The 21012-nt window shown below is 35.6% G+C and overlaps 1 protein-coding gene across 9 annotated transcripts in view; it reads left to right on the top strand.

The window, feature by feature from the left end:
* LOC150085310 (calmodulin-binding transcription activator 2-like) overlaps positions 1-21012 on the top strand; it is a 736406-nt gene that overhangs the window by 504036 nt on the left and 211358 nt on the right. For all 9 annotated transcript variants that reach the window (XM_090373990.1, XM_090373988.1, XM_090373984.1 and 6 more), the window contains 3 exons: positions 98-165; positions 5474-5609; positions 14519-14590. In XM_090373990.1, coding sequence (XP_090230116.1) covers positions 98-165; positions 5474-5609; positions 14519-14590 — 276 coding nt within the window. The remainder of the gene's footprint in view (positions 1-97; positions 166-5473; positions 5610-14518; positions 14591-21012) is intronic.

The raw sequence follows: 21012 nt of genomic DNA, 5'->3' as shown, positions 1-21012 counted from the left end.
AATTTTTTATTATAATGTACTGTATATTCAGATAATTTGCTTACAAGATGCTTTTAAAACTTCAAAATATGAATTCTTTTAAATCGTTATTGTTTAGGAAATTGCTGCCATTTTAATCAGTTTTGACAGACATGAAGAATGGCTATCAAAAGAAGTCAAGATCAGGTGAATTTTCTTTATATATAAATTGAAACTTCATATATAAAATAAAGTTGATGTTTGAGTATTTTTTCGTGTTGATATTTGCAGGTAAGTTTTTATGACAATTTAAGAACAGCATAAGTAAAACAAAATCTTAAGTAAATCAAAATTAATGTCTACCTAAGGCATATAATTAACACTTGGATTACTATACATAAAATCATCATGATAAAAATTTTCTGTATAATAATCAAACAAAATATCATTATGCTGTAAATCAGAACATTAAATTTTATAAAATTTATTCAAAATCTAATTAATTACTGCAAATTCATAAAACTATCTGTGGAATCAGGAGAGTTGATTCCACAGATCGGTTGCTTCTTTGGGCAACTTGCATATGATCTGAAATACATTTCAGACCTGCTCTTCACCATAAAGAGAAGATTTGAAATTTAAAATAATAAATTTCAGATCTTTCTTTTTGGATAAGCTCTTGAATCCAAATCTAGAGAAGAAACAGAGCTATTGTTATTAACAAAACTTTAGCTCAGACTTTCTAGAGAGGGCAAAGTCTGCAACAGTATCTGCCTTGAAGCACTCATAATCAGTTTAATAGTTAATACAGCCAGAAATCCACAGGCAGATACACCTTAGCTGTGAAGTTTCTGGTTTGAGACTTTCCATTTACTAGTCAAAGAATGTTGAGCTCCTGGGAACGGAGAGTTTTTAAAAAAATCTTGCTGTTTTATTGACCTAATTAGCATATTAAATTGTATTCCACAAATAGCATTATAGTCCCCATCATGTTTGTTAGTTTATTTTTAAATTTAGCTAGGGATTTTTTAAGTCGCTACTTAATATATGCAGAACCTTTGTATTTGTGATTTGGTGCATATCTCGTAACTTTGTAGTGTAGTGCATCATGATAGGGGAATTCTAGTGTTTTAATTGTGGTAAATAGGTATATTGAAAGTTGAGATTACTAGGTTGGCATTATTAGATAATTTTATTAGCTTTTATAATTAACTTCTAACTTTACAGTAATACATATAACATAAACTTGAAAACATAAAGTGTATTATTTCTACATAACCATTCATAGTGTTATTATTGCATTTAAGTATATTACTTTAGTATTCCAATTCTCAATTAAATTGAATCACAGATGTATTACTTGTTTGATGTTTGTGTATCGATCTGGAACAGGATATGATACAACCAAAAGGGATGTCTTTGTGTGTGTTCATTGATATTAGTGAGGATATTAGGCATCAATCTAGTTTTCTGATGGGTGTTTATGAGAGTTTGAAGAATAGGGCGGATACCTTTGAAGAAATTAAGTTGGAAGTCCCTGTCAAGTTCTCAGCTGCCTACCTCAATTGCAGGGCTTAGACTTCCACATCAGGCAACACAGCAGCAACAAGGCAGAATGCACTGATCCTACAGGAGATAGCTATTGTCAGTTACTTTGCCATCAGGGAAATGGGAAATATATTGTTTAAAAATGATAGGTGGAATAGAATTAGTAATGGCAAATGATAAAAGAAAGCAAGCATATACATCAAACAAAAAAAAAAAAGCAGCAAAGCCACTTCCCATCTCACCTATCCATTCCTTCCTATGGTTTGTCTAGTTCTTCTTCAAATTTATTTAAGCTATCAATTTCCACAACAACAGGGGGCATTTAAATTTATGAGGGGGCATATTTAAATTTATGCCCCCTCATAAGCATACATGGTCTGAGCAAGAGGAAGATGCCCATCAGCATTGAACTTGCTCAATCCATTCAAAGCCTTAAATACCTCAATCAGATTACCTTGCATGTGCCTAGTCTCCAGACACTGAAGCCTTTCTTTGTAAGGGCACCCCTTTGAATAGGAACAGGATATGTCTGCCAGAGGCAAAATTTGATGACACTGTAGAGCATATATTATCTTTTAAGGGCACAAAAGGTGATATTGTTTTAGATGCTGGCGCTAATGACATTAAGAGTAGGAGATCGGAGGACTTACTCTACTAATACAGGGAAATGATGAGAATAAGTCACAAGTTAGGATTACATTTGAAAGTGTCTGCAATTCTGCCCAGATGAGAGCCTTGTCAATCAATTTAGCTGTGGAGAGATTGTGCAAGTGTCATTGGGTAGAATTTTTCTCAGTGTGGTCTGTGCTTCTAAACAGGAGAGACTGCTTCTACAGGGATGGGATACACTTAAAGAGAAAGGGTGCAAGAATATTTGTTGATGATATCAAGGCAGCGTTAAGTGGGTTAGAAAAGTGCTAGCTTGGGTGGGAGGTACACACTATTAGATTAGCAATAGCTGCAGGCAGAAGTGAAAGGGATTCTTGCACTGTTTCTATTGGAACATGCAGCAGCAGCGCAGAAAGCAAGATACCAGATATTTCAAGGCCTGCTGATTTAAAGGTCATCATAGAATGATAAAGTCAAAATGGTGACAACTACAAAAGTGTTATAATTAGCAAATTTTGTCTTTTAAATTATTTTTGTTTTTATTTTAAAGGAATTTGTTAAACTGGTTTTCTTCACTTTCTATTTTACTTATTCAGTTGTTTATTTTCATACCTACGTTCACTTTTGCTTTCATATCTTCATCTTCATTAAAAAATTATTTCTACATGTAGAAAATTATCAACTTGGTCCAGTTTTTGGTTATCTAGTCTGCCCCCCTGAATTTTCCTCATCTCTCCCAGCTTTTATAACTTTGTTAATGTACCTAATTTGTTTTTGTGTAACTAATTTTTATCCTAAATTGTCCACAGCCTTTATCTAATTTTTTTCAGAGATTCTTGAAGATTCTGCAAACTATTGTATAATAGAACAATATAATGAGCATACAGCATCATTTATATTGCATACATAATGTGATCCAAAGAAGATATTTGTATCACATATAAGGCAATGGCAAAAGTCAGTAGAAATTTCAAAACTAAGTTGAATGATTCAAGTCAAAAATGTCAGCCCTATCAGTCTAGTAAGCTTCACAATTCTGCCTTTTATTAAAATTAGGTTTTAAAAAATAAAAAAAATTCAAAAAGAATTTAATTTAACTTTGGGTGCTGTAAATGGCTAATAGATTATATAATGTTGTCTTATCATAAATAGTGTTCTAATCATGACATTAATGATTTAATTGTTGATCTTTAACCTTTTAAATTAACTGACCATGGGTTAATTAGATATGCTAAAATTGGTAAGGCATTAATTTTAATGGTGCATTCCACCTTATGGTCATCTGTTGTTGTTTAAATAGAACATATTTAGAACTGACCATTTTCAGTTTTGGTATTTTAATGGAATCACTAGAAATTTTAATAAAGTAAGTATTAATTTGTTTTGTGAAAAATTCAAATTTAATCCTAGACCATTAGAGAGCTTAAAAATTGTTTTCTGAGGCATCCCAGCTTTTGTTTTTACAATAAAAATCATAAAAAAGGTGCATGCATAATGAGAAGTAAAATTATTCATGCTACAAGAAATTTTCTGACTAAAAATGCTTTAAAAGAAATGAAAAGCAATAATTTACCTAATTTGTTAATTGAGATGCACAAAAAAAAAAAGATATTTTTATGTAATAGGGAAAAAACTTAGGCAACTATGAATATTCTGATTTCACATGTCAATAATTTACTACAGTATTATTCATCTTTCAAATAGTTTTTGCATACTTTCTGTATAGTGTCCAGATGGACAAGTTAAATTTTTTTTCCCCTCATTTCTTATTTGATTTATTGTTTCAGGATTTCTTAAGTTAACAGAAAAAATAAATAAAATAAAATCCAGCTGATAAGTGGTGCAACGGCTTTATCCTTATAAAATTTCTCCAGGTGAACCCTGGCAGCTGTAAAATATTGATATGTTTCTGGGTTGTGCTCTACTTAAAAATATAATCCTTTGACCATTTGAATCCATTTCTTCCATAATCACTTCTGCTATTGCTTGTAAAATGCATCCACATTGTTCTCTTCTTCTTCCACACATTCTTCACCTGCTTTCTTTGTTGATCCAAATTTTTAGGTTATTCTTCACTTAAAACTTTTGATCTCCTTTCGCATTGCCCTATCTGCGATCCATCCTCATCCATAGCTATGATGACTACATACTTTGTAAAATTACTCTTAAAATTAGTTGAGCATATGCATTTTGAAGGCCCCTGTTTGGCACCCATGTTGTAAAACATTTGTGAAAAAAATCCACTCACTACTAATATAACATCTAAGAGATGGTCTGCATATTTTAAGAATTTTTAATTGCCATATGTAACATCATCAATCTGACAGTAACACAGTTCACAAAAAACTGAGCAGTGCACAGGTGCATGCAGTATAGCCAACACAATATAGAAAGTGGGGTTTATCTCCATCTTTTCAGTCCATGTCTGGCTGTCTATCTATCTCATAGATGGCAAATTGATTGTTATAGGTCAGGGGTGGCAAACCCATGGCACGCATGCCCAAAGTGGCACTCATACAAATTTCGCACATTTATTCAGAACATAAGTTATGTGGGATATATTATCCACATTCATTATTTAGTGTAGCCTCCTTCATTATCAATTATGGTTTGTACGTGGTGTAGAGGTTGGAGATTATTCTTCATTAATTCCTATAAATTCTCCTAAATATTTTAATTGCTATTTGCCCTTTACAGATTGTTTAGAATGTCAGCTCAACCAGAAAATAAACAAAACCTTCCAATGAAGAAGGGAGTGGCAGAGAATTTCAAGAGCCTTGGAGTGAAAGATTTGGTATGATTAAGAAGGATAATAAAGCGTCATGCGTTTTATGTTATGAAACGCGAGGGTAGTTTTTTAAAAGATTTAGCCAATTTTGTGTTCTGGGCACATAACTTTTAAAAAGTTCGCCACCCCTGTTATAGGCAAGAGGCGAAATTTTTATTAGAAATAAAAAAAAAACATTTTAACGCATGGACGTTAATTTAAAATACTATGTAAAATTTATTGACATTTAGTTAAGACTGAGAAAATGATAATTTGTGAATATGCAGTTTAATAGGTTTATTCTTATTTTTTAAATTATATTAGTAATGATGTGTGATCACTTTAAAACATTGATGTGTACTAGAATTGTCTTAAGGTTAGATAGTACAAATAAGCGTTTCGATCTAAAATTGCTTATTATGATATTAATTTGCTTATTAAAATTGCTTATAAAAATAGTTGACCTTGTGGATAAATAAGATCACAATAAAAAAATAAAAAAAACCATGTATGAATGTTATTCTGCATATTTTACTGTTGAAAAGTTATCTTTTAAATATATTATACAGTCTATGTAAATTTTTTTTATAGGCCAAAGAGTGGTTCTATGCTCCTTTACAGTCGAAAACGGGTTAGATACCGAAGAGATGGCTATTGCTGGAAAAAGCGTAAGGATGGTAAAACTACACGGGAAGATCACATGAAACTGAAAGTGCAGGGCACTGAGGTATTCTTCCAACATTATATATTTAACAAATATAATTATCGAAATAAAAGCTTCCATTATGTTGTGCTACAATTTTATTTAAAAATAAAACTGCAGCCTCTGAGAACATATTAACTAAAAAAAAGTATGTTGGAAGCATTTTATCTACTCTCAGAATACAAAACAAGAGCGTTTTATAAAACATTGTGCAAAGTAGTCATCAGCTGAATTACTGTGTGTGTGTGTGTACGTGTACAGGAACTCCTCAACCTATGAAAATTCAACTTTACGTAAGATTTTGCTGGCCGGTGTAAACTGAAAAAAATATGGAAACGTATTTTGCATCTGTAGGGATAAATAGAAGTATTCTGAAAATATCGTAATGTGAACCCAATAACATATTGTTTTTTTTTTTTTTTTTTTTTTTGTAATTCGTTTGAAGTCCTTGGAAGTTGAACATTCCACTATATTATTAAGCTATTTATCTCTGTAAAAGGTCATATTTATAACGGAAATTGCACTACACTTTCATTGTTGTCATATGTTCCCATTATAAGAATCAATTTTGAATGCCTTTGTGATATATTTTTCTAAAGCACATTTCTGGAGGTTGCAACCAAATAACAATAAAAACAATTCGCACTTTCTAGTTTATTGGACTTTTCTGTTAGTGCATCTAATTATAAACAGGTAGTAAACTCGATCTTATTGCATTTGCGATAATCCCGATAACTGCAATGCAGTGGGTTTTTACGTTACGGTATTATGGTGAAACGTGTTCCCCTTCACTGAAATCTTCAATCATATAAAAAACAAATTTTCAGAAACTTCTCTTCATTCCTATTCACTTATTAAAATGATGAAGGGAAAGGGACCAATGGAAAGTGCAAGTGTTGGCAGTGCCACGAAACAAAACAAAATTGATTTAGAAATGAAGATGAAAATGATTAAGAAGTACGAAGCAGGACAAAGTTTGTTATCTATTGCAAGGGAATTAGGTCTCGCTGCTTCAACAGTAAATACTATTTTAAAGAACAGTACGCATATAAAAGAATATGTCAAAGGATCAACTCACTTAAGATCAACAGTGATCACATAATAGTGTTCAGGTGCTATATTCAGGTGCTTACGCAAATTCAACTTTATGTAAGTTTTTTCTGGCTGGTGCAAACTGAAAAAAATATGGAAACGTATTTTGCATGGGTGAAATGAAAAGGTGTGTGTGTGTGTGTGTGTGTGTGTGTGTGTGTGTGTGTGTGTGTGTGTGTGTTTTGTTTGGCTGATGCTATATAAGCTTGCTTTCTTACATCATATGCTAATGCTAATATTGAAGATGGAACAGCTGTTAATAATATGGATGGAAAATCAGATTCAGAAGTGAGTGCCCCTCGCTTCTGAATCTGCCACCACATGGTCATTACGGCCACGGGATTATAAGACACGCTGTGCACAGCTTCCCGGGCGGAGGCTGTGCACAGCTGTGTCCCAGGTGAAAGACCGTATACTAAAAGACCTCAGTAGTGGAGTTGTATACAGAATAGAATGCCCAGATTGTGGGGGAAACAAAACGACAGCTCAGGGATCGTCTGGGGGAGAATTTAAATGCTATAAGAACCGCCGATTACAGGTCTGCTGTGGCCAAACATTTTTGGGAGAAGCAGCATCAAATCTCCCCAGAGGATGCGATCATCGTGGACCACGCGCATAGGTACTGAGAGCGTTAGTGGCTAGAGGGTTTGCGGATTGGCTCATCCAGTAAGAATACCATGAATAGAGACAAAGGTATACGCATACATCCTATTTTTGAAGCAGAGCAGTTATCCGCAGTACGGATGAACGATTTTGTTTGCCCTGTACCCGAGCCATGTCCACTTCTGGTTCTGCCCATGCACCGAGGGAATCACGTGGAGGAATACCACGTGTGGAGGTACCGTGAGCCTGTTATATAAGGAGATATTGCAGGAAATCTTATTACTGTTGAGGAAGGGAGCTGACACTCTCAAAAGCTTCAGGTTTTTTATCGCGTTTATATTTTATATTGATATCTTTATATTTTAGCATATTTTACAGTAAATATTTTATTATAGTTTTAGCATTCCGCAATATACAGCCATCAGTTTATTGTAAATTATAGTAAATTTTATAAATTGTTTTTTGATATTTATTTGTAAAGTTTTTTTGTTACAGTAAAATTTATTTAACAGTTGGTGTATGAGTTCACTTATTTTCTAGACATGAATTTTCCCAATCTCAGAGGCCTCTTTCAGGATAATAGATACTATGCCCATAATTTAATATATATACTGTATTATTTTATTAAATATGTGTATTAGTTTATGGAGAAGATTATTATAAGACACATACCTAGATAAATCTATGAAGAATGCATAAGCAAAGTATGTTACATATAAAGGTAAAAGGTAAACTGCAGCCATTAATCAATCCACTGCAGGATGGAAGGCTCTTCAACAATTCATGTTGAGGGAAATGGACCAAAATCTGCCACACTGGTCCAGTGCAGGTTGGCAGATCAACCGTATTTTGCAGTTAGGGGCTTGAACCCCAGTCTATTCAAAGAGCATCTACTACTGCACTCCCGCTCCTGACCACTTAGCTATGGAGGCCAAAGTGGTCAGGAGCAGTAGTGCTACATATGTTACATATACACAAAGGATAATATTGAAAAACTTATCGCTGTATACCTACAATCCGAGTGACTTCTTCTTAGGTCAACCACCCAAATTGAAAGGAAAAAACAATAAGGGGTTCTCTGTTTCTGTAATGATCAATATGCACTAAGGGAAAACAAATTTGAGGTTATATAACAAATGATAGAATTTTGAATTTCATAAAATATAATAGAAATTAAGAAATTTCGAATTTATATAATGCATTATATAAATTATATTTTATATAAAATATAATATTTTATATAAAATATTTTATATAAAATATAATTTATATAATGCATAAGCAAAGTATGGAAGGCTCTTCAACAATTCATGTTGAGGGAAATGGACCAAAATCTGCCACATTATATAAATTATATTTTATATAAAATATAATTTATATAATGTATATAAATTCTTAATTTCTATTTCTGTTATATTTTATATAATTCAAAATTCTATTATTTGTTATATAACCTCAAAATTATTTCTTAATTTCTATTATATTTTATATTATTCTAAATTCTGTTATTTGTTATATAATCTCAAATTTGTTTTTGTCTTAGTGCATATTGATCATTGCAGAGAGAACTGCTTATTGTTGGTTTTTCCTTTGAATTTGGGTGGTTGACCCCAGAAGAAATCATGCAGATTTTAGGTATACAAGCGATCAGTTTTTGTATCTTATCCTTTGTGTATGTGTAACATACTTCACTTATGCATTCTCTATAGATTTACCTAGGTATGTCTCTTATGATAATCTTCCCCATAAATTAATACATATATTTATTAAAATAATATGGTATATATACAGAAGAATTAAATGATAAACTGAATAAAAGCTCTAAAAATTTATTAATTTTTTAATAAAAAAGAATGATGCAGGCTTACTGAATGGAGTAAAAAAAAGTACAGTATAAGTTAAAATTCCTATTTATTACTAATAATTACTAGAATGCCATCTGGTAGTGTTAGAGTAATTGACCTACCAGGGGAATATGGTTTTTCACCATGAAAAGTAGACAAATTCTATGGCAGAGTTGGCCATACATTTCTTACCTGTAAGCTATACATTTCTGCCCAATATATCAAGATAAATAAAAAAATAAGTTATATAATACATACATTGAATTACACATCTAGAAATAGATACTTCAATATCCCCTGTACTACTCAGAAAGTTCAATACATTGCTACTTAATCATGTAGCACAGTTTTACAAAAATTGTACTACACGATAAGTAGTTGCAAGGTGGGAGTTATATAGCAACACTTCTTTGTGAAGGGCAAGTAATAATATTGTAATTAAGTCCTAAAATTTTGAAAAGAATCAGAACTGCTTTCCAAATTTAAAGTAATATTTCTTTGTATGGGAGTCGTGGGTAAGACTTGGTGCCCATTAGAACACATGCTGAAAATTTTGGTATTAATTGAATGTTTCCTTTTCAAATTTAACAAATTATAAACAAAGCTAAGCTTTACAACAGGAAAAATAAAGAAATTGTGCAGCTAGCCTAGCAAAGGATGTTGGTGTGAGAACATTGTTATTTTTTAGGAGAAACAAATGAAAAACTGCTAGAATCATGCAATGCTAGTTGAGTAAGAAAGACCAGCCAGAAGTAGGATTACCAACAGTGTTGATATTGACCCCTTGGGGTCAGTTGCCTTGAAAGAAGAGTCAATACATGCCAAGGAGTCAAATGGAAGTCGACGGGCAAATTATATAATAATATTGTTACTTATCTGTGTATTACAATTATTTTATATTTTTAATAAATAATAATTAACTATTATTAATTGATATTTTCTTATAATGCATCCATTAAAATGTGTGCATTTTTTGGATGAGGGGTAAATGGGAGAAAATACCTTTTTTTTTTAAAGAGGTTGACAGGTAAAAAAAGGTTAGGAATCCCTGGACTACATGTATTGACATAGTTAGGAACAGATTTATAAATTTGAGTCCCAGACAAAATATCTGTCTAAGAACCCCTTCAATGTAGCCTAGAAAACATTTTTTTCAAGTATTAAATGTCCTAAACACCAGCTACTATTTTGTTTTTCTGGTATAATGACTTGAAGATATTTTTAGTAATAGTATATGTTGTGTTCAGTATGATTAATATAGTGATTCTAGCCATTGCATTTAGACATTTCAAGTGCACTTCACCTGAAATGTCTACATGCTTCAGAGTTTTGAGAATTACTGTTCTGAAGGTTGCTCACTTGTGCTTAATTTAAAAAAAAATAACAATAATAATTAATGCAGTAGAACCTGAGCAGCAAACTACCATGGGTCCTACCAAATTATAGGTCTCATATGGTCATTGTCTTATTTTTCATAAATTTGGCCACATGATAGTTGCAACCCTTGGGCAATCTCTGTAGAAATGCAAACAGTTGTTAAACAAGGTAGAATTTTTTTTTTTTTTTTTTTTATGAGAACCCCAAACACGAGAGGTATTATAACCTATAGTACTTAGTACCGTGCTTGGGTTGGAGGTTGAGAAGACAAAAGAAGATATTTGTTGATATTGGACTTGAACTTCTGTAGATTGTAATTTTCAGGAAATACGTATGAAGGAAGGTTGTTCCAGAAAACGGCAGTTGAATGAATAAATGAGGAAGATGAAAGTTGGTTCTGTGGGTTTGAAGTTGGACAGTAAATGGATGTTGGCTGGTGGCGGCACGTGTTCGGACTGTTTTGAAAGAGAGAGCGGGAATTATAGAAGCCAATTCAGAAGAACAGTGCCCATGGAAGTATCTGTAGAAGAGGCATGCAGCAGAAACAGTGCGTCTATGAGACAGCGAGTGGAGAGACTCTGTTAGAGATGAATCATTAATTAACCTAACTGCCCTCTTCTGAATGGAATCAAGAAGCCTGAGAGAGGTTTTGGGGGCACCACCCCAGATGTGGGAACAATATTCCATGGCAGGGTGGATTTTCGATTTATACAGAGTGAGCAGCTGTTTGGGAGAAAAGTAACGCCGAGAGCGAAAGAGAAAACCAAGTTTTTTAGATGCAGAGGAAGCAATATTTGTAATGTGCTTGTGCCAAGAGAGATTAGAAGTCAGGGTAATCCCCAAAAGAGATATCATTTTGCCTAGAAATCGGAGTGTCACTAAAGATAAGCATAGGAGCAGAAGAATCCTTTTTGCGAGATATAAGACAAGATTGAGTTTTAGAAGGGTTGAAATCAACTAAGTTGTCTTTGCCCCACTGGAGAATTACCTGAAGATCGGCATTTAAGGAATTGGCAGCAGATTTTCGAGAACTTGAAGCTGATTGAGCTGGACAAGGTTTCTCAAAATGGAAAGTTGAATGCAATGTGCTATCATCGGCAAAACTATGGATAGGATTTCCAGTCAATGGAAGAAGGTCATTGATATACAAGAGGAAAAGAGTGGGGGAAAGAACTGAACCTTGGGGGACACCGGCATTAGTGGAGAAGTTAGAAGACAGAGAGCCATCTACCATCACCCTCAGTGAGCGATCAGAGAGAAAACTGGATAACCAATTACTAAAAACAGTTGGCAAACCATAAGATGGAAGCTTGTTTAGAAGACCTTTATGCCAAACACGATCAGAAGCCTTTGAGATGTCAAGAGCAACTACTTGTGTTTCACCAAACCTTTCCATTGAATTAGTCCATAAATGGGTAACGTAAGCCAGAATATCACCAGTGGATCGACACTGACAGAATCCATACTGGCGATCGTCGATCAGACGGAAGGTTTCTAGGTAGTTTAAGAGTTGGCGGTTAATTGATTTCTCCATTACTTTAGAAAGAGTAGAAGTAATTGCAATGGGACGATAATTGGATGGGAGGGATTTGTCACCCTTTTTAGGAACTGGCTGGATATGAGCAAATTTCCAAGCAGAAGGAAAAACACCTTTGGAATAAGAAAGTGAAAAAAGGCGGCAATGAATAGGAGTAAGTTCAGGAGCACAGGTTTTGAGAACAAGTGGAGAAATACCATCAGGACCTGGAGCTTTCTTAGCATCAAGATTCATCAAAATCCTTCTGATATCCTTTTGACGGAAGACCACAGGAGGTATTGAATCGAGCGTGTTAGGAATGGTGGGAGGTGTTTTACCAAGATCATTAATACATGAACTCAAAGAAAAATGGGATGCTAGCAGGTCAGCTTTATCCTTGGCTGAAGTGACAACAGAACCATCTGGTTTGGACAGAGGTGGGAGCAGAGATGGGCAAAAGTTGCGGCCAATAGCTTTGGCAAGAGACCAGAATGCTCGGCTACCATTAGGACAAGAAGCAAGTTTTCTACTCTTAGCCTGTTCAAACTCTAGTTTGGACTGATTAATAACTGCTTTACAATTGTTGCGAGCTTTGGTGTAGGCAGAAAATGAAACTGAAGAATTAGAAACAAGCCAATTACGATATGCAACGTTCTTCTCTTGGGCAGCCTTAGCACATTTATTGGAAAACCAAGGTTTAGATAAAGGACGAGATTTTAAAGTGGAGTGTGGGATAAAGGATTCCATTCCTGCAAGAATAATTTCACTGACACGATCTGAGCAAACGTTGACATCAGAAGTTTTGAAACAGTAATCAGACCAAGGAAAAGAAGAAAAGAAGTCTCGCAGGTCATCCCATTTTGCATTCTTGTAATGCCAAACAATACGAGGTTGGGAATAGCCACGAGATAAAGGTTCCATTGGAGAAGAGGCAATCACCAAGTTGTGATCTGAAGTGCCTAAAGGACCTCTCACTTCAACCTTGTACTTAGAAGGGTTGTTTGTGAGAAAAAGATCAAGCGTATTGGCTGTGTGATTAGGATTGTTCGGTATTCTTGTAGGTAAATGAACAATCTGTGCTAGGTCATTAGTAATTGCAAAAGCCTCAGCATCTCGACCTGCTGGGTCAGTGTGACTAGAAAACGGAAGCCAGCTGGAGTTGTGAACGTTAAAATCACCAAGGAAAATTACCTCACTGTTAGGAAAGTTGGACTGGAGAAAGTCAAGTTGCAAAGAGAGGAAGTCAAAGAGCTCCAAGTGATTAGTGGAGTTGGGAGAACGGTAGAGACAACAGATGAATTTTACACAATGAGGTAGAGAGATTTTAAGCCAGAGAAGATCAAAGAGAGGAGATTCCAAATTGCCAAGTCTCTGACAGGGAATATCAAAACGGACATATGCACAAGTACCACCTTTGAGGCGAAAGGAATCATACAGCAAATAATTTGGACTTCTGAGATGAGCAGTAGTTGAATCAACTGACAACTGAGATTCAGTCAGAAAAAGTACATGGGGTTTGGAAGACTGCAAGTGGAAATGGACATCGTTGAGATTAGAATTGAGACCACGTATATTTGTGAAATGAATTAGGAAGTCCTTGGGAGGTTTAGATCTTTTCTCAGATAAGCTTGCTCTATCAATTTGACAATTCATGGTGTATTCAATAGTAAGAAAAAGTGGGTGGGACATGCTGTATGAAGTAATGAAATTTTTGGATATGGTGTACATGTGGTAAGAATATACCCAGATCCTTGACATAACGTGGCCTCGACAATGCTCCCCGCATACACACTACTCGGACTCCCTCCAGTCACTATCTGGCAGAGTAGAGGTAGCGAGATTATACACTAGCTGATCCGGAAGCTTCCTAGAGAGTTACCAATAGGTTCAGTCCGGTGTACTAACTAGCGGCCGGCCTGCGAACACCGTTTTAGAGCTGTACCCTCGAAATGTAAGGAATATTGGATCTCGCCACAACATTCATCATAACCTCAAAAATCATCAATATGCTATTGATATCAACATGGAAGGAGGTGTTTTATTCTCATAACAATTCAGGCAGTTCATTCTTATGCTGACCTTCACCAGCCTTTATATAAATTACTAAATACTGCATTTTAAAATAAAAGGAGGCAATACTATCACCATCAGAAGCTTCTTCAGATTTCCTTGTAAGGGACTCACGTATAGAAGTACATTTTATGACTGTGGATATACACTATATTTTACTCTTTTGATTAAATTTCTTCCTAAACTCGTTGAAGAGTAACTATCCCTAGGAGGTAACTTTCCTCCTACCTCTTGTTTACCATTGACTTAATATAATGTGTAGTGCATGGTTTCTGGGAAACCAACTATTGTACAATGGATAAATTCCTTTTATTCATTATTGTTAATTAATTTATTTAATATTTTTTAACCTTATGAAATATTTTTTTAAAAGCATCTTACTGAATTAAAATTCATATGATGTTTATAGTTGGATTGGTTTTATTTTTTAGTGCATTTATGGCTGCTATGTTCATTCAGCCATTTTGCCTACTTTCCATAGACGCTGCTACTGGCTTCTACAGGTGAGAATATATTATGATATTTTAATTTTCAAAAAGATAATATTTTATACTATTGTAACAGAACATATTAAAAATAATCATGACCATTAACTTTAAAAATCTTAAATATACACACACACAGAAATCAAATGGAATTAAAAACACAGCACTAATCTTAAAGGCTGCATCATGGAAAAAAATGGCCAGCAGTGTTCATGATATTACCTGTTATAACCACCCATATGTGCAAAAGGGAAATGAACCATTTGCTTATACATTGGGATTGGGTCAGTAGGAATAGTCATCAGTAAAGTTGTTTATATTTACTAGGGCTTGCTAAGTTGCAATATACCTAACAAATAAGAATTGATATCTATCTGCTGCTGGGTAAGTGCCCCTAGCAATAAACTAGGGTGCCTCTTGGTTATAAATTGTTCACTATTAGTACTGTAACTTCCACTGTATGCAAGATATTAGTTGCAAGAATATTTGCTGATGCTATCGAGGCAGTGTTAGGTGGGTCGGAAAACTGCTAGCTTAGGGGGAGACAAAGACCAATAGATTGACAGTAGCCACTGGCAGAGGTGAAAGAGATTCTTGTACTGCTTCTATTAGAATGAGCAGAAGCCTGAAAAACAAGATGCATGGTATTTCAGAGACTGCTGGGAGCCATTGCGGTACAAGTAAACACATGGGTTGTGTTAGGGTAGCTAAGAATAGAAACAGGTGCAGGTATACTTGCGTGTACACCAATGCTAGGAGTTTAGTAAATAAATTTGATGAATTTCAGGTATTGCTCAAAACATCAAAGGCAGATATTGTTGGGATATCAAAGACGTGGTGTCACACAGACATAAGGGATGCAGAACTGCAATTTGGGGAGTACAACGTCTACAGAAAGGATAGACAGGATAGGAAGGGGGGAGGGGTTATGCTGCTATTAGTTAAGAAACACATAAAAACCAAGGAAGTGAAGCCAGTCGACATCGCCGGACAGTGCAGTGTTGAGTCAGTTTGGTGTGACATAAGCATTGGGAGATCAAATTTGAGAGTAGGAGTGTGCTATAGGCCTAATGACTCTGATGAGTATAATAAGGAACTGTACAGGGAAATAGAGTGGGCCAGTAAATCAGAGAGTCTTATAATGGGAGATTTTAATTTCCCAGATATTGACTGGAATTTGGGGGCTGGTTACTCACACACTAGCAGGGCTTTTGTGGATTTATTGGTTGATTGTTTTCTACATCAGCATGTTCGGGAGGCAACTAGAGGGAGTAATACTCTTGATTTGATTATCAGCAGTGATTCTTCATGCATTAAGAATCTGCAGATAAATGAACCACTAGGTGGCAGTGATCACAGTGTGCTGAAGTGGGATTTACTCAAAGAGGTAACTACCATTAGGGGTAAAGGGAAGGATTATTGCTTCCGTAAAGGCGACTACGATGGACTGAGACAGTATTTAAATTCTATACAGTGGGACCAACTGATGATGTTACCAACAGCAAATTCAAAATGGGAAGCATTCAAAGAACTTATCTTGGAAGCTACTAGGCTTTTCATACCAACTAAGAAATATTGTTCAAGGTTTAGGCCAAAATGGATGTCAGATGAACTAATGAGGCATATGGCAGAGAAGAAAAATGCATGGGATACTTACAAATTAACACATGACACAGAAGCCTATGATAGATATAAGTTGATATGCAACCAAGTTACAAAGGAGGTTAGGCAGGCAAAGGCCGATTATGAGAAATCCTTGGCAAGGGATGCAAAGAAAAACAGCAAAGAGTTCTTTACTTATGTAAACTCTAGAAAGAAGGGGATGAATCAGATTGGTCCACTTGATATTGATGGGTCAACTGTTGATGATCCTGCTCAGGTAGCTAACAAACTAAACGAATATTTTGCATCGACATTCACACATGTGGAGTTATTCAGCAAGGGGAATGCCAGAGGTGTATTCAACTCTAGCAGTAAGCTACAGAATCTTGAAATAACTGGGAGTAAAGGGGAGGAGAAACTGTTGAAGATAAACACAAGAAAGGCACCCGGGGTGGATGGAATCTATCCAGTTATATTAAAGGAGGCAGCAAAGGAAGTAAGCAAACCCTTAGCCATAATTATGAGAGCTTCCTTGGACTCAGGGGAGGTACCCATAGACTGGAAATGTGCAAATGTGACCCCAATTCACAAAGGAGGATCAAAGGCTGACACAAGTAATTATAGACCTGTGAGCTTAACTTCTGTTTCAGGAAAATTAATGGAGGCACTGGTTAAAGAAGCACTGCAGGATCATTTAGACAAGACTTCAGTTATAGCTCAGACACAGCATGGTTTTGTTAAGGGGAAGTCTTGCCTGACCAACTTGATTGGATACTATGATGCAGTCACAAAAGAACTGGATGCAGGGAATAACTTTGATATTATATACTTGGATCTTAGAAAGGCTTTTGATACTGTTGCACATGGAAGACTGCTACACAAATTGGAGCAGTGTGACATTGGAGGCAAATTGCTGCTGTGGATAAAGGGGTGGTTGAGGGGGAGAAGACAGAGAGTGGTAATCAATGGACACTGCTCATCGTGGACTAATGTTATTAGTGGAGTCCCTCAGGGCTCAGCGTTGGGTCCATTATTGTTTTCTGTATTTATAAATGATATTGATTATGGTATATCAAGCTTAATGTCCAAGTTTGCAGATGATACAAAGGTTGGCAGGGTTGTCAAGGACACTACCGACACTATGCTGCTGCAACAGGATCTGGAAAGGTTGAGCAGATGGGCCGAGAGGTGGCAAATGAAGTTTAACATTGAGAAATGTAAAGTACTACACATGGGAAACAGCAACCCCAGAGCAACGTATCAACTCTGTGGTACTACACTGACAGTGGTAGAGAATGAAAGGGACTTGGGGGTGGTTGTGCAGGGAGATATGAAGTTCTCTGAGCAGTGCAGATGGGCTGCAAGAGTAGCTCATGGAGTATTGTCAATGATATACAGGAACTTTTCCAGCAGGGATAAGGAGGTGATTATTCCATTGTATAAGGCAATGGTCAGGCCACACCTAGAGTACTGTATACAGGTCTGGAGGCCTCATTTCAAGAAGGATGTAGAGCTGCTGGAACGAGTACAGAGAAGGGCAACAAGATTAGTGAATGGAACAAAGGGGTGCTCTTACGAAGAAAGGCTTAAGTTTTGCAAATTGCAGTGTCTGGAGACTAGGCACCAGCGAGGTGATCTGATAGAGGTGTATAAAGCCTTGAATGGTTTAAGCATGCTCAATGCTGATGGGATTCTTCCTCTAGCTCAGAAAAATCACCTGAGAGAGCATAAATTCAAATTGAGGAAAGACAGATGTAGGATAGACGTGCGGAAATTTACCTTTAGCGAGCGGGTGGTTGGTTGGTGGAACAGACTTCCATCCCTTGTGATGGAGGTTGATAGCCTAAATAAGTTTAAGGCTCAGCTGGACAGGTATTTTGAACGAACAGAGGGGTGAAGTGGAAGTGGGTTTTTTTTTTTTTTTTTTGGCTGATGCTGCATAAGCTTGCTTTCTTGCATCAAATGCCTCTGCTAATGCTAATGTATCTTCCACTTTTAGAACATACAGTACTGGCTGGGATAGCATATAATCCTATATGCAGTACCTGCTCTTTCAGAAGGGAGTTCAGTACTTTGAATGGAAGTGTCCATGGCTTTCTGTGCAATGAGTGCATTGCTTTCTATCCACTTCATTGTGCAAGTTTTCAAAGATTGTTGCCTGTGGACTACCAACACTACATCCAGTTCTGTGAGTGGTTATTGCAGCAGCATACTACAGATCTTTCAGGCAATGAATCATGTGGAATAAAAAAAGTACAATTGTCCATGAGTTAGAAATAATTATGGCTTTCTCTTACTGGTAGCACAGTAAACATCCTGATGCTAAACATATGTGCCAGATGGCTTATGTGCTGCTGCTCTGTGCACAGGTCTTAAAGAAAAACCAACAGTCTTTCTTCCACCACTGAGATGAATAATGGATTAAGTTTCTTAAATATATAGGTGAAGGGCACAAAATATTCCGGAATTACAAATGTGCTCAGTTTATTTCAACTTCAATGCAGTGCGGATTGCATTGAGATTGAAAGAAATGGTTTTAGAAGCACTTAAGAAAAAACCCAGATGATGAGCTGATCATGACCTCTTTGCAGCATGCTTTTGAAGATTGCTAAATTTGTGAGCCAAAGTGCCAAAAATAAATGATGCAATACTGTTAAATAAAATGGAATAAAGGATTTTATATGATGGGTCCTCATTTCATCAGGTACCAGAAGGATATTATTGGCTTTTTTTGCAACATAATTGGTCACTAAAATTGACCAATTGTGTTTAAAAATTGTATTAACATTTCCATGTTATATGCTGTTAAATTTGGTCTTTAAAAATCATTCTGGCAGGATGATTTTTAAGACCAAACTATAGAAAAACTATAAGTTAGGAGAGCTTAAAAAATAATAATAATGATAACTATCAGTAATAACATTTTTTTTTGAAAAAAAAAAAAAAAATTATGGAACACAAAAAAAAAAAAAAAAAAAAATGAATGAGGACCGACCGTTCATGTTTTGGGCTACAACACAACCATGCTATTGATAATGCAGTTAGGCCTAATTCAAGTGGTCACTAGGAGTGTTTGAAATTGGTAGTATTAGTAATGGCAAATGATGCAAGAAAGCAAGCTTATAAAGCCAGAAAAAAAAAGAGAAACATCACATGTCCATCCACTCCAAGAGTTTAGTTCTTCCTTGAATTTATTCAAACTACCCACTTTCATAACAACAGATGGAAGTTTATTCCAACAATCAGCCACCTGCTGGCTGAAGGCATCTTCCACACATCTCTCCTGAAATCATCCCTCCTCAGTTTCAGTTTATGTTCCCTCGTGAGCGAGATTAAGAATGCCATCAGCATTGAGCTTACTCAATCCATTCAAAGTCTTAAATACCTCAATCAGATTACCTCACAGTTGCCTAGTCTTGATGCTGAAATTTGCAGAACAGAAGTCTTTCTTAGTAGAACCACCCTTTTATTCCCCTCACTAATCTTGTTGTCCTTCTCTGCACCAGTTCCTGCAGATCTACATCCTTAAAGTGAGGCCTCCAGACCTGTATGCTGTACTCAAGATGCAGCTTAACTATTTCATTGCTCACAGAGGCACCTCCTTAGCCAGGTGGGAAGGAGCAGTAGTGCGTAGCACACGCTTCTTGATTAGACCGGGGTTCGAGCCCGTCACCGCCAAATACGGAGGATGCAGAAAGGTCAGGGAATGACCACTGCATATCCCGGAGCAATATGGCCTTAATTGCTAATGCTCCTAAAAACCAAATAACAATAACAACAATCATTGCTCAGAGTCATTTGATTTTTTAGTCACTTGGAGGCTACTGCTTCTAAAGCTATTTTATGCAGCCTGCCTATTCTTCATAGTGCCTCTGAAAGATACTAAAAGAGTCATAGATTCTTTTAGCATCTTTCAGAGGCACTGCTTCATTTTTGCTGGAACATTTTAAAAATCACTGTGATTGTTTCACTGAAATGCACCAGGCAGCTCATCTTCCTGGGTTTAAATTATTTTGAAAACACTTATGTAATAGGATATGCACTCATATTTACTTGATTGTTTATTTTTTTTTGTGATAATAATAGTTATATTTCATATAAGATGTATTAGCATATTACGTATCATGCACCTTTTTCTGTTTTTTAACCTTTTCTGGAGTGAATTTCTTGAATAAGTCTGGGTGCCCGAAGCAGTGTTTTTCACTAGCAGTTGGCTCTGTGGAGTTAGTTTCTTCATGAAATTTTGAAACTTTTTGTAAAAATTAGAAAGCATTTATGCACATAATGTTTTTAAATATTAATTTGTTCCTAATTTGACTTAATATAAGTGGAAATTATTTTTAAAAAATCAATATTTTTAAAAATAAATTTTAAAAAAATCATTGCTACTTTCATTTTGATGTAATACTGCTTTCTGCATCTATTTATTTATCACTGAATTGAGTTTCACAAACTTCTAAATCTGAATTTTAGCTTTTGCAAGCCAAAATCGGACAACAATGGCTGACAGGCATGATCGTCTCCCCCTCTGATTGTAAAATTATATTTTCTTTTTGCCATTATTATAAATTGTCTACAGTTACTTAAAAACACAAATAAGGAATGGTAGCAATTACTGGAAAATTTATACTGCAGCTTAAAGCATTTGAAATGACCTTGAAAAAAATACATACAGTGAGTGATCACTGAATTATGACCACCCACCTAATACTTCGTAGGTCCTCCTTTTGCCCTCAGTACAGCAGCTATCTGACATGGCATTGATTCAACAAGATGTCGGAAGCATTCGGGGGAAGTATGGCCAATCAAGCTGTGCTTAATGCAGCTAGCAATGCAGA

The sequence above is a fragment of the Mastigoproctus giganteus genome, chromosome 5, assembly GCF_048544385.1.
Source record: "Mastigoproctus giganteus isolate SK-2022 chromosome 5, ASM4854438v1, whole genome shotgun sequence".
Lineage (NCBI taxonomy): Eukaryota > Metazoa > Arthropoda > Arachnida > Uropygi > Thelyphonidae > Mastigoproctus > Mastigoproctus giganteus.
This window is presented reverse-complemented; position numbering and strand designations above follow the sequence as displayed.